Genomic DNA, 16664 nt, shown 5'->3' with positions numbered 1-16664 from the left:
CTAGCGCTTGTTATAGTTTACTTTCCATTGTATAAATCCGTTAGTTTATTTATAAAAAAAAACCAACAACAACAGAAAATAAAACACCCTAAAATAGGGTAAAGTTGACAAAAATCGAGCAATTTTGAATTCTTAAATGTTAAAATTTCGTTGATAAGCTCGATTGCGCAATAATCGCCTTTTTAAGGCATTTGTATGTATAGTTGTATTGTTTATCGCTAGTTAAACGCTAAAACCGAGTTTTAACCGTTTCGCCACTTTAAATATCCATTTCCATACCCTTCGCCCAAGCCTAACGTTACAACCCGTAAAGTCCTCTTGATTTACACTTTTTCGCATGTTAGTTGGTGGAGACGAGATCTTATAACAAGCTTATGATATTACCCATTTCATTGACGAGGCATTGAGTGTTTGCACGTACACATTTTATGTATGTTTCATAAATAAAACCGAGTGTGTGTGAACATTGTGAGTTGTGTGAAGATTAACATGTTGAGTCAATTAAATGTGAAGTCACGCCTTTTTGGTTGTCGCTATATAATTGCATATGTTTGTTGGGTTTGAGTCTTTTGAAATTGTCTTTCGAAAAACCGGCTAACCGTTTATATTTGTTTTCAATAAAATAGTGTGTAAATTATCGTTCTTGTTTGATTCTATCTTTTATTGCATTTTAGTTTAGCTTGCTTGAGGACAAGCAAGGTACAAGTGTGGGGAGATTTGATATTCGCTAATTTACACATATTTTAGTCCCCCATTTTATCCCCATTTTATGCGTTTTCGGACGTAAAACCGTCATTCAGATACTTAATTATGTATACTTTTGTTTACAGGCCTAAAACAGCATACCAGACAAGATGATAGTGAAAACGAGGACTTTCCGGACAAAGCTGCGGACATCCTGTTAGAAAACTGACCTGGGCAAGTGGAACGGTCGTGCCATCTGAGGAACGACCGTGCATCTCCGACAAACCAAGATCAGCCGGTGATGAACGACCAGTGCAACAAGGCGTTCAAGAAAATCCTGGAATGGCACGGTCGTGCCATTCCTTGCACCCCGTGCGGATCCGATGATCAGCTATATCCCGGTGATGAACGACCAGTTCTGCAGTCCGTGCAACAAGATCCTAGAATGGCACGGTCGTGCCATATGAAGAACGGTCGTGCGAGACCGAAGACCAGTCAACTCTGCTGATGTCATGAACAGTAACTACAATAATGCATAAAGTGACCGACCGTGCGACATCGAAAAAATATAAAAAGCGAACAGAAGCATTCTGTTCGTAACTCTGGAATTTTGGAGAGCTCCACATGTGATTTTAAGGCTCCGGAAGCATCAGCTTTAGCCCGGATTCAAGCCACATTGCCCGGTTTAGCTCGGTTACTATCCGGATTCTCATTCTTATGCTTGTTTATGGTTTGGTTTCTCAAAGCTTTCCATAATTTTGTTATGTTTCAAGCATTTAGACGGATTATTATGTATTAATGTAAGCCTTTGGGCAAAAACACAACAATCCCTTGCTTGATTATAACCATTACTATGTTAACCTTTGTTTGTAATGACATTTTGAAGTATTTTCTATGATTATCTTTGATGATTAGTTTGCAACCTTGTTATTGATATTGATTTCTTGATTATATAAGTAATTGTGTTGGATGATTGGTACTTGGTTAGTTAAGATAATTGAAAAATGAAGCTTAATTAATCATGTATTAGTAAACTTTTAATTTGGTTAACTAGTTTAACTTGGTTAAAATGTGGGCACCATGATACTAGAAATGGTTAGTGGTTTAATAAAATGTAATTATTGTTAATCAAGAAAGCTTTCCCTCACGGAAGGACTCTAACGGGTTAGATGGTGTTGTTATGAATTCTTGCCATGATTTGTTAGCTTAGTTAGTAGTTTCGGCCAAAATTGCTATCTTGGTGAATTTATGTGCAAGATTTGTAAAATGAACTCGGTTGTGATTTAATCTAGTTTATGCTTGTCTCGGTGGTTGCATTGTGTTTATCGGTGTTGCTTTCCTTGATTAAGTGAGGTTAGAAAACTCCTAACGGATGACTAACTTATTTTTAGGAGATTTTCATAGACATTTATCAATTGCACGATAAAGAACAATTTTAGGTGGTTGAAGTGTGTTTATCGTTTTAGCTTTCCGAATGATTGTCATGTTAGGATTCCCGAAAGGGATACCAATTGTCTTAAAATGGAAAATTGACCGAATATTTCTAGTGCCAAAACTGACTTAGTTGACATGCTTTGGTTGTGTATTAAGCAAGGCTATTTATATATAATCTACTATGTTTTATAAATATTTACTCTAGTTTAATTAAAAACCAAACAACTTATGTTTTTACCGGTAATTTAGTGACAAGGGTCTAGTATTATTTCTCCGCCCATTTCCGTGGATCGATACTTGGTTCTTACCGATACTTTATTACATATATGACGGGGTACACTTGCCTCTTTCGTGTGTGTTTTGATGTAAAAGTAATAATCACTTTAATAAATTTAAAACCAAATCGTGTGTAATTTCATTGTAAAAATATGTGTAGTCGCGCACACGTCAGGCTTCCTCTTATTCGATGCCCCATACGAACTTTTCTTCCTTGCGAGTCAATTTGGTCAATGGTAAAGCAATTTTGGAGAAATCTTGTATGAATCTCCTATAATATCCTGCGAGCCCTAAAAAGCTTCGGATTTCCGAGGGATTCCTTGGAGCGTTCCATTTTGACACGGCTTCTACCTTTGAGGGATCCACTAGCACCCCGTCGGCACTAATGATATGCCCAAGGAACTGCACTTCTCGTAGCCAAAAAGCGCACTTTGAGAATTTTGCATACAGCTTTTCTCGTCTGAGTGTCTCTAATACTTCTTGCAAATGACACACGTGCTCAGCTTCATTCTTCGAATATACTAAAATGCCATCCATAAATACAATTACCGACTTATCCAACATAGGTTTGCAAACCCGGTTCATGAGGTCCATGAAGGCCGCGGGTGCATTAGTTGTAGGATCGTTAGACGACCTGATGAGTCGATCAGAAGAGTGCTCAGACTGAATCAGAGGCGGAATTCATTGATTCAGTCTTTGTTTAGCTTGATTTCACACTTTAACGTCTCTTTTATTGATCTGCTAACAATATACAAGCACTGGAGACAAACTGGCAGGGCTTCGCCATACCATACAAGACCATATCCACTTCTCCTTGGTTTCGCTTATGTGACCCTATTTATAGGGTGAAGGTTTCGCTTCAATGTACATGTCATACAAGCGAAACCTCCAAGTGACATTCAAGCGACACCATATAATGACATACAAGCGGAACCTCTACCTATGTCACTATAAGCGAAACCTCTATACTAAACATCTACAATCTCCTGTTTTCTCGTACAATGAGCCCTAATCTAGCATTCTAAGACTAAGACTTGATCCAAGACGAAATCAACAGATGTAGTGCACCAACAGACTCCCCCTCAGATGTTGATGGAGTCGTTCATCAAATCTTTGGCAACTTCATTTCTGCACTTCTTCAGTCTTGATCAGTCTCTGGGCTTTTCTCACTTATTTTGAACTCGAACTAAGATGTAATCGACAGACAGTTGCACCAACAGACTCCCCCTTGAATGTTGATGGAATCTTCAGTGAGAGTCTTCAATCATGACAGCTCTTCAATCTTGATTGGTCTTCTTCAGGAACTCTTCCTAGAATTAAGTACCCGGATCTTTCTCTGGCTCTAACTTTCATCAGACTCCCCCTATCATCATGCTGGGATCGCCGTCTGGAAATCGTTATCACCATTGAAATCAACTCCTGGCTTTATCAACTTAAACTCTTCTCAGGTTCTGATGTATCTCCTGGCTTTCCGTAGCAACAGGATCAGAAACCTGCACAACTCAAACACTCTATCACAAACAAACATAATTGTGATTCAACTTAATGAATTAACTAATCTTTCAAGAATATTTAAGAATTTTTCTCATTTAAAACCTATTAAACTTTCCAAAATCATGTTCATCATTGAACACTTCAAACCAATTTAACCAAACCTCTGTTCATCATGTTTAGCCTTTAAGATTTTGAGTTTCAGTTCTCCAACATCAGTTGTCGAAATCTTTTTGTATTTTCAAAATATAAATGCAAAAATTAAATGCAGAAAAGAACTATGAACAAACATATTTTTGCGAGTTCGTGCAAGAGGATCATATCAGCTGCTGACTAAACACAAGTACCGTTAAGCTGTTAATTCATTTTAAGCTTTTAAACAATTCGCGTAGATTGCCGATATTCTGATCCACTTAAATTCTCACAAAATGTTCAATCCGTTCGGGATACAGAATTAGTGTTTAAGAACTTAAACCTCTACATGTGTCCCACCTCAGTATATACTCCCGTATCCAGACCCCAGTATTCAGTCTTACAGGTGAGTATACCACAACTGATATCTGTTAAGGGTTAAGTGCGAGGGTCGTGAGAGCTCAGGTCGATACTTCCGTATACGCAGAGAGATGACGGCTTCGACTTTAAGGTGTGTCCCCTTTAGAGGATCTTTTGTATTCAACAGCAGCGACTATCAATTTTATTGTTTCATCAGCATGCTGAGGGCGAGCTTATATTTCAAAGCTTTTTGCAGAAAGTATTATACGGGGACTAGGTCAGTACTTCCATACAGCAGAAGTCCCGGGATAATACCCCAGATATCACTGAGTATAAAGACCTAGTATCTCAAAATACGGGACCCTTCAAACAGGATTTCAGGGGTTACCTATATATCCTGGAGGTGTTCCCCACGTAGACGCAAGTGAAATTTATGTTTATATCCCAAACTGATCTACTAATTCTGTGAAAACCTACCGACACATCTTTAGCGAAACTGCTTAATTACATTTATACATTACAAATCTTTAGCGTATTGTGCCAGTCTAGCTGATGTTCTATCATTTCCCCTATCTGCACCAAAAACTCATTTTTATTTTTTCAATGTTTTTGACATTTTCAAATTTTCTAATTTTTTTTAAAATTTTACTCCCCCTAAAATCAAAATATGTTTCAATTTTGATTTTCTGGGAAAATTTGAAACAAACTGTACAGAGTTGACAACATGATATCGAATCGCTTCAATTCTCCATCCACCTGGTGTAAACAATCAGAACTCCCCCTCTCAACAAACTATTTTCCCATAATGATTTCAAAACACTCAAGTTTGTTTTAATCAGAATGGTTTTTCCGGAAAAAAGTTTTATTGATTTTACCACTTGTAAAATTGGGGATTAAATCATCACATTGTTTGCCCATTCTATGAATGATAGTTAACTCAAGTTCAATTTAATGACCTTGATTTAACCACTTTTAAGATCAACCTAGTTCAAATTCTGAACCACTTATAACAATCATAAACATACAACTCAAACCTGTTTTTCAACCAATTACCATCTGTTGGTTGAATTCTCAAGATGCCGATTCCAACTCCACGCTTACAAACCTGGGAGTTCCGACAAGTCAGGTTTTTCATTTAAACAGATTCACCCAAGCCTGACTGTCCTTGGGTGATTTCGAATTCTTGTTCAACAATGGTGGAAAGTTTGCATCATCCATTGTTAAACCAGAATTCTCCTTTTTTACCTCAACCAATGGCTCCTCTGGCTTTGACGAACCAGAATCATTGCCTGAGTGTGGCTTGTCTGACTTAGATGAGCCAGATTCATCGCCGACACCTTTCATCTTCTTCTTTTCCTCTTTCGTCCTCAGATTTGTATCCGATGAATTCGTCTTGCTTGACTTTGCAATCGAAGGAGTTGATTCATCAGAACTCTTATTTTTACCAACAGATGAACCCGAGGACAAAATCTTCTCAAGATACTCTCTCGCCTTCTTCCTCAGTCTGTCTTTCTGCCCCTGTGAAAGTTTAACTTTCTTTTCTGGAATTGTCTGTTCTTGAACTTTAGGTTTTAGAACCTTTTGTTCATGGGGCTTGACTTTGACTGGAGTCTTTGCCAATTTCTGAGACTTAGCCCTTAATCTGTCATTCGATCTCCTTGGGCAATCTCTGGCAATGTGACCTTTAAATTGACAATTATAGCATCTTCTGGTCTCATAACTCCAATTCTGGCAGTTAACAGCAATGTGTCCTTGATAGCCGCATCGGTAACACACTCTGTTATCGTACCAATCACCTTCACACCAAACGCTCAGATCATAGCATTGTTTGGCTTGGTGATATTCCTTCCTCATGTTTGCTGGATTTGCCTTTTTAGCTCTGTGGTCCAACCTGCACCACTTATTGCCAACAATTTTTAAGTTTTCATTTTTTACTTTTTGTAAATTTTCATTGCGATTGGATGATCGATCTGATGAACTTTTATTATCTTTTTGAACATTTTTCAAATTTTTATTTTTCTGTTTCTGTTCCACTTTCTTCTTCAAAGGTTTTTGCTTAGAGCATTCTCCCTTTTCAGTCGATTATAGAACAGTTTTCTGAAAATTTTCTTTTACATCATCAGATTTCTCATCGCAATCTTCAACTTTGACATTGTCAAAGTTTGTGACATTGTCACTTATTGGAACTGAATTGATTGGTTTTGGACAGGGAAAATTTAAACTGTCTGATGCAGTCACAAAACCTATCAATTTCTTTTCAAGTTCATCAATCTTGCTTCTGGAATTTTCAGCTTCATTTTCAAGCTGAGATATTCTTTCAAGATGAGACTTGATTGAATTTTCATTCTCATTCTTCATGTTTTCAAGAACATACTTTTCATTTTCCAAAACTTTTATCTGTTCTTGAAATTTTGTCTCATTAGCTTTCAGATTTTTGTTCTCCAGTTTTATCCAGAAATCTTCATTTTCTGAGGATTTCTTGTTGCTTTCAAGGTCTTTTTCTAACTCTTTAATTTTCTTTTGAGCTTTTTCACCTTCTTTTTCAAGTTTAATAATTTTCTGAAGATGAGAATTTATCATTTTTTGCTTTTCAATGTTGTTTTGACTAAAAACATTTTTCCCATCTTCAAGAATTTTCATTTGTTTTTGAAATTCTTCTTCAATTCTTGATTTTTCAATTTCAAAACTTTTAATTTTTTCTTCTAAAACTTTTGCCTTTTCTTTCTTACTTCTGTTTTCAGATTGCAAACTGTTCAAACCAACCAACAGTTTGTCATTTTCAGTTTTTAACTTCTCACAATTTCCCTGCAACATAAGAATCTGTTTAATATCAGCTTGCTTCTCGTCTTCCAACTTCTTGACTTCCGATGTCAAACTTTCCGCATCCTTCAAGAGTTTTTCATTCTCAGTCTTGAAGCTGTCACATTTGAAGCACACTGATGCAGAATTTGAAGTTTCATATTTCACAGATTCTTCAACCTTTGGCACTTGTTCTTTATCTATCTTATATGTACCTGCACCAAAGATTGTAACAAAATCAATAGGATTTTCATTATCATCAATATAACAATCTCTTTTCATATCATATATCAAATTTCTTTTTGTTGCCCAACAAACATTGATTCTTTTGTTTATTTCCTTTATCACATCTAAATTCAAATGTTCCAAATTCATTTTTATCTTATCCAACACATCTCTCTTCTTTTGATAATTTTCATAATCATGATTTTTAAGTTTTCTAATGAATTTATTCAGAGATAATTGTGAAAAATTATAATTTTCTCTCAAATTTTTCAAGCAATCATCCCATTCAGCTGATAATCCATTAGCAAACTTTGATATCTTATCAGCTTCTGTTATTACTATTTGATTTTCCTTCAAATAGTCAATCAAACGATCAAAACGTTTCTCCAAATCATCCAATTTTTCATCTTTCTTACTCAGAAAACATTCGAAACGTTTACTCCAAAACTCTTTGGGCAATTTCTGATAAGAACTACTAAGATATCCTCGATACCAATCATTCAACCTTTTAAGATCATTGTTTTCCTGCTCATCAAACCTCATTGTCATTTTTCAAATAATCCCGACAAATCTTTGTTGTTCACAAAAGCGAAATCGGTACTGTCCAAATAAGCGAAATCAGTCAAGTCCAAATAAGCGAAAACTGTAATGGACGATTAAGCGAAATCACTTATGTTCAAACAAGCGGAACTACTTGACGGTCAACCACGCGGAACTGATTTGTTTACAAAAGCGGAACTATCACAACTATCCCTTGAAGCGGAACCTTTCAAGCGGAACTTTACAAGCGAAACTTCAAGTTGTCATTCGAAGCGAACCTTTCAAGCGGAACCTTCAAATTGTCACTTGAAGCGAACCTTTCAAGCGAAACCACTTGACATTTGAAGCGAAACTACCTGATTTTGTTGACGTACAAGCGGAACTAGGTGGTCATATAAGCGAGACTATACACTGTCCGAATAAGCGAAACCTAGTCCGAAGGTAGTTTGACCCATTTTTAGTCCGTATTTTGGTCCAAAACTTTCAAGGATTTGTCTATGTCCAATATTACACAATCTGTGAAATTTTGATTCAATTTAAACCGGTAAAACTCCCTAAACTGATGAAAGAAGGTGTAGAAATCAGAATTTTTGAGCGAAAACGAACTAAACGGTAAGAACTCTTCCTCCTGAGCTCTGATACCACATGTACGATCGTTAGACGACCTGATGAGTCGATCAGAAGAGTGCTCAGACTGAATCAGAGGCGGAATTCATTGATCCAGTCTTTGTTTAGCTTGATTTCACACTTTAACGTCTCTTTTATTGATCTGCTAACAATATACAAGCACTGGAGTCAAACTGGCAGGGCTTCGCCGTACCATACAAGACCACATCCACTTCTCCTTGGTTTCGCTTATGTGACCCTATTTATAGGGTGAAGGTTTCGCTTCAATGTACATGTCATACAAGCAAAACCTCCAAGTGACATTCAAGCGAAACCATATAATGACATACAAGCGGAACCTCTACCTATGTCACTATAAGCGAAACCTCTATACTAAACATCTACAATCTCCTGTTTTCTCGTACAATGAGCCCTAATCTAGCATTCTAAGACTAAGACTTGATCCAAGACGAAATCAACAGATGTAGTGCACCAACATTAGTCAACCCAAAGGGCATTACAAGGAACTCATAATGCCTGTACCGTGTACGAAAGGCCGTCTTCCGTACGTCCTCCTCCTTGACTTTCAATTGGTGATAACCAGATCTGAGATCAATCTTGGAGAACCAACTTGCTCCCTGTAGCTGGTCAAACAAATCATCAATTCTTGGGAGTGGGTATCGATTCTTCACCGTGAGTTTGTTTAACTCTCGGTAATCGATACACATGCGCATAATCATTACTAGGTTCTTGACATGTTATTTTTAACCTTATTCACCTTAATTAGGCATTTTACATTAAATTTCAACATCAACAAAACTGAATTTGACACATGAATTCAGTTTTCACTAGAATGGTAATCACAATCCTAGTGTTTATCTAGTCTCTACAAACCCAATAATCACCTAAAATGATGATTATAATCTCTACAATTATCATACTAAGTTTTAACAAGAATTCATCTAGGGTTTTATCCCTAGCCATCATGTTACCCCTAATTTCATCCATGCATCAAATAATCAAGCTAAATTTTCGTTTTACACATTTAACCTAGATTTCGAGATGTATCAAAATACCACAATTTTGCATACCTTATGATCCCTTTGTCGAGGTGATCACTAATATATATATAACCAGAATTCGGTCCAGACTTGATTTAGGCTTCAAATTTGAGCTTTTTGTGAAGAACTAGGGTTTGAAGGGAATCCCCTGGTCGCCCTTCTTTCTGTTCGATCCAAGCACACACACCAGTGTGTGTTTGGTGTGTTTGTTTACTAATTCAGCAATTAAGTTTCAGATTTGACTAGTTTGGTCCCTCAACTTTGATTTAACCTCAAGTTTAAGTGTTTTAACCCTATTATGAGTTATTTCAAGACGTAATAATATTTATATTTTTACGAAAATGCCACCTCGCCAATCTAGTCCATAGATTGTTTTGATCGGACGATCCATAAGTGTTCTCACACTTTTCACCGTTTTCCCTAAATCCTGACCCTATATATATATACACGGTAGGTATTCTAAGAGAAGTTCACTCTATTTGAGAAACTTGAGAAGCATTGAACAACACATTTCTCTAAGCTTTTTTGTAATATACACATATGTATAGTTTAAATTGACTATATACATATACATAATACTAGGTTATCACCCGGGAACTTCCCGGGTAGGAAAAAACTGATTTACATTAATTATAAGTTTGTAAATAAAATAAATACAAACAAAGTGATATATTACTGTTAACGGTAAATAACTGATAACTTGATAACATGATTTTTTTCAATGACTAGTCTCCAACTTTAGCAACTTTTCTTTGCTCAATTTGATTGGTCCATGCACCCATTGTTTCCCTTGTAGTTGAAAGTTCACATAAAAATGCCCTTTTCTTTGCCCAAACATTTTCATATATATATATATATATATATATATATATATATATATATATATATATATATATATATATATATATGTATATATATATATAGGTTGTCACCCGTGTGTAACATGGGTAGAGAAATATATTGATATGCCATATAATTTTTAAATAAAAATAAAGATAAAACAGTATTAAAACAATTTCGTCAAATAGACTCAATAAACAACATGAAAATAGTGTGTAAAATTTGAAGACGATTTCAAATAATATAATTAAAAAATGAAAACTCACAATTCATAATGTTCTATTAGTAAAATAATCAAATACGACAATAATGAAAAAAAAACACTCGTATGTTAAGAATTAAGTATAAATTAAAATTAAAATCTCTAAACATGATACTTAATCAATATTTCACATTTGCATTTTGTAAAAAAAAAAAAAAAAAAACACATAATAACAATATTTTACATTTGCGATTTATTAAATTAATCAATATCATCCCCAACCAATATGTCACCTATAATTATTAAATTAATCAAAATCATCCCCAACCAATGTCACATATAGCATGTTTTGTTGCAACGAAGGCGTGAGTTGGTGGAGATTGAACAGAGGGCTTGGATTTGGAATTAAAGTACTTAGCGTGTAGTATAAAAGTATGATTAAAAACAGAAAGTATATTATGTCCATGCACTCGTTAAGACACTGAGTTTTCTGTGATTGCATGGGTCCTGATTTGCCCATCAGCATCAATAACGAGGAACGCGGAAACAGAACAAATGGAAACTAAAACGACACAAACTGTTCGGGCGAAAGGACAGTTCGCACGACAGGAAGCCTTTCGCGCGAAAGGGACAACCCTTTCGGGCGACAGGGCCTTTTCGCACGACAGGGGCCTGTCGTACGAAGGGTGCCAGTCGCTTGGAATGTGGGTTTTTGGTCCGTTTCGCGTATAATTATCTCGTTTAAAGCATTTTAAACGTGTAAGTGCAATGCATTAGTGTAATGTATGAATAAATGAATGTATAAATGAATTTTGAATGTATAAACAAGTATGGATTTGCGTATAAATGTATCGAGTACGCATGTATAATGAATATGTAACAAGTATTTACGAGTTATGAATAACGCAAGTGTATAAAAAGATCGAGTTTTCATTATGATTCAAGTCTCAGATTACAATGATTGAAATGAAAGACGAATACAAAAAGAATACGAGTTTCTATAAATAGAAATATAAACAAAGTTTCTAAATAAGGAAAGTCACAAAAGCGAGGCGTTATAGTTTGGAACCAAATCTGGCCCGTATCCAAAACCCACACCCATGAATCCGTAACCCATCTGACCCCCGCTCACCCGTGTACAACTCCATTAACCCAACAAAAATAAGTATTTAGTTAGATATGATATGATATGTTGGATAAGATATTTCAGTATTATCACGATTCATACTTGACCATGACATTAAAATATCAGAGCAGTACAATTACCACGAATACCTAAGACTAAAGGCAAGACTTGAGGTTCTGCAAGGGTCTCAAGTTACAACACTGATCCTTTTATAAAAGTAGAGTTCTTTAGTGTTCCATAATCCAAAATATAAATCTCAAAGAAAAACAAGTGTTCTAACATGCGTAATACCCTAATTAATTAATTTTACAAATGTCAAGTTCTTTAGTGTTTAATAATTAACAAGTGCAATCCTGATTACTGCAAGTTCGATCTCCTTTTAAGAACACCATCAAGAATCTAATTCATGTACGGATTGTATGATAAATCATTATATCAAAACGAACAAGCCCTACACATGTGGACAGTTATAAACAAACAAGAGAGAATCTAGATTGGGTTTAACAGAAATCAAAATCAAACAAAAAATTAATGAAATCTTATACAATCAATTCAAAAATAGAAATCAAATTAACAAAACTCATGATTCCAACTTCAATTTCACAAAACTGAAATAAATAAAAGAAAAAAAAAGGCGGTGGAAAAGCCTACCTAAAAGGTGAAATTGCTTCTGCAAGAGGCTTAGTTCTTCGATCAGATCAAAGGTATGGGAGCAAAGTTCTTTGAATGGCTAGACGTAGGGGAGCTGGTAAGAAGCAGGTACTAAAATTTTGGGAGGGGAGTTATTTGGGTGGAACCCTAATTAATTGACAATTACAGCACGCAGATCCACTAAAAAAATTAACCCGCCTATTTGAATTTTCATGTTGTCACTGATAACATGGTCACAATTAAAAAATACCTTTTTTATTTTTCATACTTGTGCGTATTTTTCCCACAAATTACCACCGAAAATAAAAAGGTGGCAAAAATTGCAACCACTTTACTACCATATCATGATAAATACACTTATTTTCATTTCGGTGGCTAAATTTGCTACCATTTTTTTCGGTAGCAAATTTTGGTCACAATTGCCCAATTATCTAGTAGTGTGTCTTTCGGTTAAAACAAATAACGGTACTAATTAATACGATCATAATCGAAGATTTGTTACAGTAAAGAACGCAAAAAATTAACTTTAACTGAAACGTAATAAAAATAACATTACTAGAAAAATTCAACATCCCTAACACCATCTTTTGTAGGAAATGCATCACAAAAACGTGATTTCTAACAAATTTGCTACAAAGTACATATGTAGAAAAACCTCTCGTAAAAAACTGTTTTCTAACGCATTTACTATGTATTTTTCTATCCATTTCTGACAGTAAATGAGCATCGGAAAGACGTTGCAAACGGTATATTCAAAATTTTATAAAGCATAATTATTTAATAACAAAAGGAGGGAAATGTCACTTTATATAAGAAAACGTGACGCAACTTTGATAACATATAGATTTTTGCATTGATCACTTATACACTGCTATTCACAACTCATCTAATAAGCAACTCATAATGGGTTACTTGTATGTATATGAAAGTTACAACAGAATGAAAATGCTAAAAATAATTATAATAATAAAATTAAAAAAACAAAGGTAATATTCATTACACGTAAAACGAAACATGATAAATGCATTTATAAATTAATAACTTGTCATGTTATTAATTTTTTTTAATAAAGTTCCAAATAATTCAATTTTATGATAACCTCAAAACAGTTTTTTAATATATAAAAATATCAAGAAATATAGCTAAAATTCTTATTTTAGATTACGTATGGAGTGATCCATTTTTTATTACTGTTAATCTTATTAGTATGTTTTAATATTTATTTATATTTAAAAAAGGGGGAGGATGACGAGTGATGTACAATTTATGGGTATATCTATGATGATGAGAATTTGCCGATAGTTGTATCTTTATTTCGAAAAATTTGCCGATATAAAGAGCAACTTTAGGGACATTGTGTTTCTATTCTTGATTCCTAACGACAACTGATTTAACTTTTATATGTATTTGAAATTTAATTTAGTTTAATATGTGACCCCAGCCAACCAACTCAAAACAAAAAAATAAAAAAAAAATAAAATTAGTGATACACAACTGACCCTATAAAAAAATCACCTCTATAAAGAAACCACTAAGTAAATAAAAGTTGATAAAAAGACTATAATTATAAAGATCTTTAGGGTTACCATAAAGAATTTTTTTACGGACTATAACCATGATTTTTAATATACACCACAAAAACAAATTGCCTTCAACAAAAGAAGTCAAATTAGAATTCGAACTTTCTCAATTTTCTTCAGCTGTCACATTGACCGATTTGATTCTTGACTAATTTCCACCTTTATATTATGCATATGCATGCATGGGCATTTAATTCCTTCCGTTGTATACTCCAGAAAATCCAATAGTTATTCCATGGATCGTGGAGGCCCTTCCAAGGATGGCGGAGAAGTGGCGTCCGAAGTGAAATACCGCGGTGTTCGGAGGCGGCCATCAGGCAAGTTTGCTGCAGAGATTCGTGACATTAATAGGAACGGTACAAGGGTATGGCTAGGGACATTCGGAACCGCAGAGGAGGCAGCTAGAGCTTACGACCGTGCCGCCTATGAAATGAGAGGCCACATGGCTGTTCTTAATTTTCCTGCGGAATACCCACCTACATTTTCGGCATCGGCTTATAATGCTTCAGCCACCACAGCCACGTCAACCGGAGCGGAGTCTTCTTCAGCGGAGTCTTCTTCTAGCCGTAATGTGCAAGGAAGAGAAGTGTTCGAAATCGAATACCTTGATGATAAGGTGTTAGAGGATCTTCTTGATTACAATGGCAAGAAAGGCAAAAAGTGATATCTCTAATATCTACTCTATACCATATGTAGCGTAGTTCTTCTATATATAAATAAAACTAGTGGGGTGCCCGTATAATGCAGTGATGAACAAACGCCGGTAATATATGTTAATTTTTTTATAAAAAAAAAACTATTGCAATACTATATGAAATTAAAGAAAATAAAATGCTTGTTTTTGTAGTGAATTTTTAAATATCAACAAAAAAAAATGTGATCATTTGAAAATCATGGGGAGAGGGGAGGGGGATCGTTTAAAAGTTAAAAATATGTTCTAAATGATTGTAGCATATGATTTAAAAGTTACGTCTCACTTGCGGTATGCACATATAATGTATATATGTGTAGGCCCTCGGGGGGCAAAACTGAACGTTTACTAGTTTTAACTAGCGCGCTAGTGGGCAGTGACGGATCCAGATTTTTTTTCAGGGGGTTCACCTTTTGAAAAAGTTGTCAAACTTACTATCTTTTCCCAGATTAGTAATGGGAAAGGATATGTTGATGAAAAAAATAGATACGCTTTTTCCGGTCGTCTTAAGGTAGAACCACCAACATATCAAGGAATGTTTCATCAACATAGTATATCTATTTTTTGTATACAAAAATAACACATCTCCAAAAAGCATATCCATTGCCATTGCAAACTGAACATATAAGATCATTTGATTGCCTTTTGTGAACTCCTCTATCTCCAAACACTACAACTTCTCCTTTTAAAACCAAACCAAATACCACTGCATTTCATGACTTTGACACTCTATTCTTTATAAATTAACTTCTAATATATATCCCTCTAATCAATCATCCACTCAACTTTTTTACACGCTCCCACTCCATCTTATCTTGAATTGGTGGTCAATACTTTTTCTTAAACATTGCCAAGCCACAACCATATGTTTTGTTGGGACAACTGTTCACGTCTTCACGTTAGAAATGATGGGAAAAACACAAAACCTGGTCACAAACGGTAAACACAAACGCGGAAGCAAACTTCGTTTGACCAAGAATTTTTCCAAACTTGAATGAACCTATGAGGATGCAAACAAATAAGGTATATCGACTACAATCTAAACAATCCGAAAACAATAACAAGAACACCAAATTTTAGCGTGGAAAACCTCTCAAAAAAGAGAGTAAAAACCACGGGACTACTAGAGCCGCTTCAAATCCACTATCACCAAATTAGAGCAATACAAAGTCTTCCCTAGGAATACTAGAGGCATACACTAAACATCATACACTTGGAATCAACAACTTCAAGCATATGGAATCAAGAACAAAGACAAAAGAAGGAAATATAACCAAAATCTGCAGCAGTGAACAGAGGCTGTGCAGATAGACTTCCGAACGTGATTAAGACAAACTGACCGTTGGATAAGGTCGCCCTGATGTCGTGATGACTGTGTCCAAAAATCAGAGTGATCCAACGGTTCAATCTCCGGGAAATCGACGATCTCTGCAGCTAGGTTTGAAAATGACGGAAATTACTTCTTCTTCTTTTGTGTGACTTTTGTGTGTGTTGTTAGGGTGTTAACCAAATGAACCCTGCTTCTTCTCTTTTATCCATCTTCAAAAAATAAGATTGGGCCATAGAAAGTATTGTTGGGCTTCCTCATTGGCCCAAAAACCCAACAATTCTCCCCCTTTTTGGCCTATGAGGAAGAGTTCGCCATCCCGGCGATTGAGCAACATATCTTCAACTTTTCCCTTGCCAAAGATTTTGTCAACATATCGGAACCATTATCATCGGTATGAACTTTATCAAGTTCGAACAACTTGTCTTCAAGCGCATCTCTAATCCAATGATACTTCACATCAATATGTTTTGTTCTCTTATGAAACATAGAATTCTTTGCAAGGTGAATAGCACTTTGATTATCACAAAGAACCACGTAGCGCCGTTGCATAAAGCCAAGCTCCTGCGTAAACCTTTTCAACCACAATAGTTCTTTGCATGCTTCTGTTGCTGCCACATACTCAGCCTCAGTTGTAGA

The 16664-nt window shown here is 35.4% G+C and overlaps 1 protein-coding gene across 1 annotated transcript; it reads left to right on the top strand.

The window, feature by feature from the left end:
- Nucleotides 1-14219: 14219 nt before the first annotated feature.
- On the top strand, nt 14220-14748 carry LOC110934890 (ethylene-responsive transcription factor ERF096). Its single transcript, XM_022177610.2, has one exon. It carries the CDS (start codon nt 14243-14245, stop codon nt 14669-14671), a length of 429 nt encoding a protein of 142 aa, XP_022033302.2. The 5' UTR covers nt 14220-14242; the 3' UTR covers nt 14672-14748.
- Nucleotides 14749-16664: the final 1916 nt, after the last annotated feature.

This window comes from Helianthus annuus, chromosome 4, assembly GCF_002127325.2.
Source record: "Helianthus annuus cultivar XRQ/B chromosome 4, HanXRQr2.0-SUNRISE, whole genome shotgun sequence".
In the NCBI taxonomy this organism is placed as follows: domain Eukaryota; kingdom Viridiplantae; phylum Streptophyta; class Magnoliopsida; order Asterales; family Asteraceae; genus Helianthus; species Helianthus annuus.
This window is presented reverse-complemented; position numbering and strand designations above follow the sequence as displayed.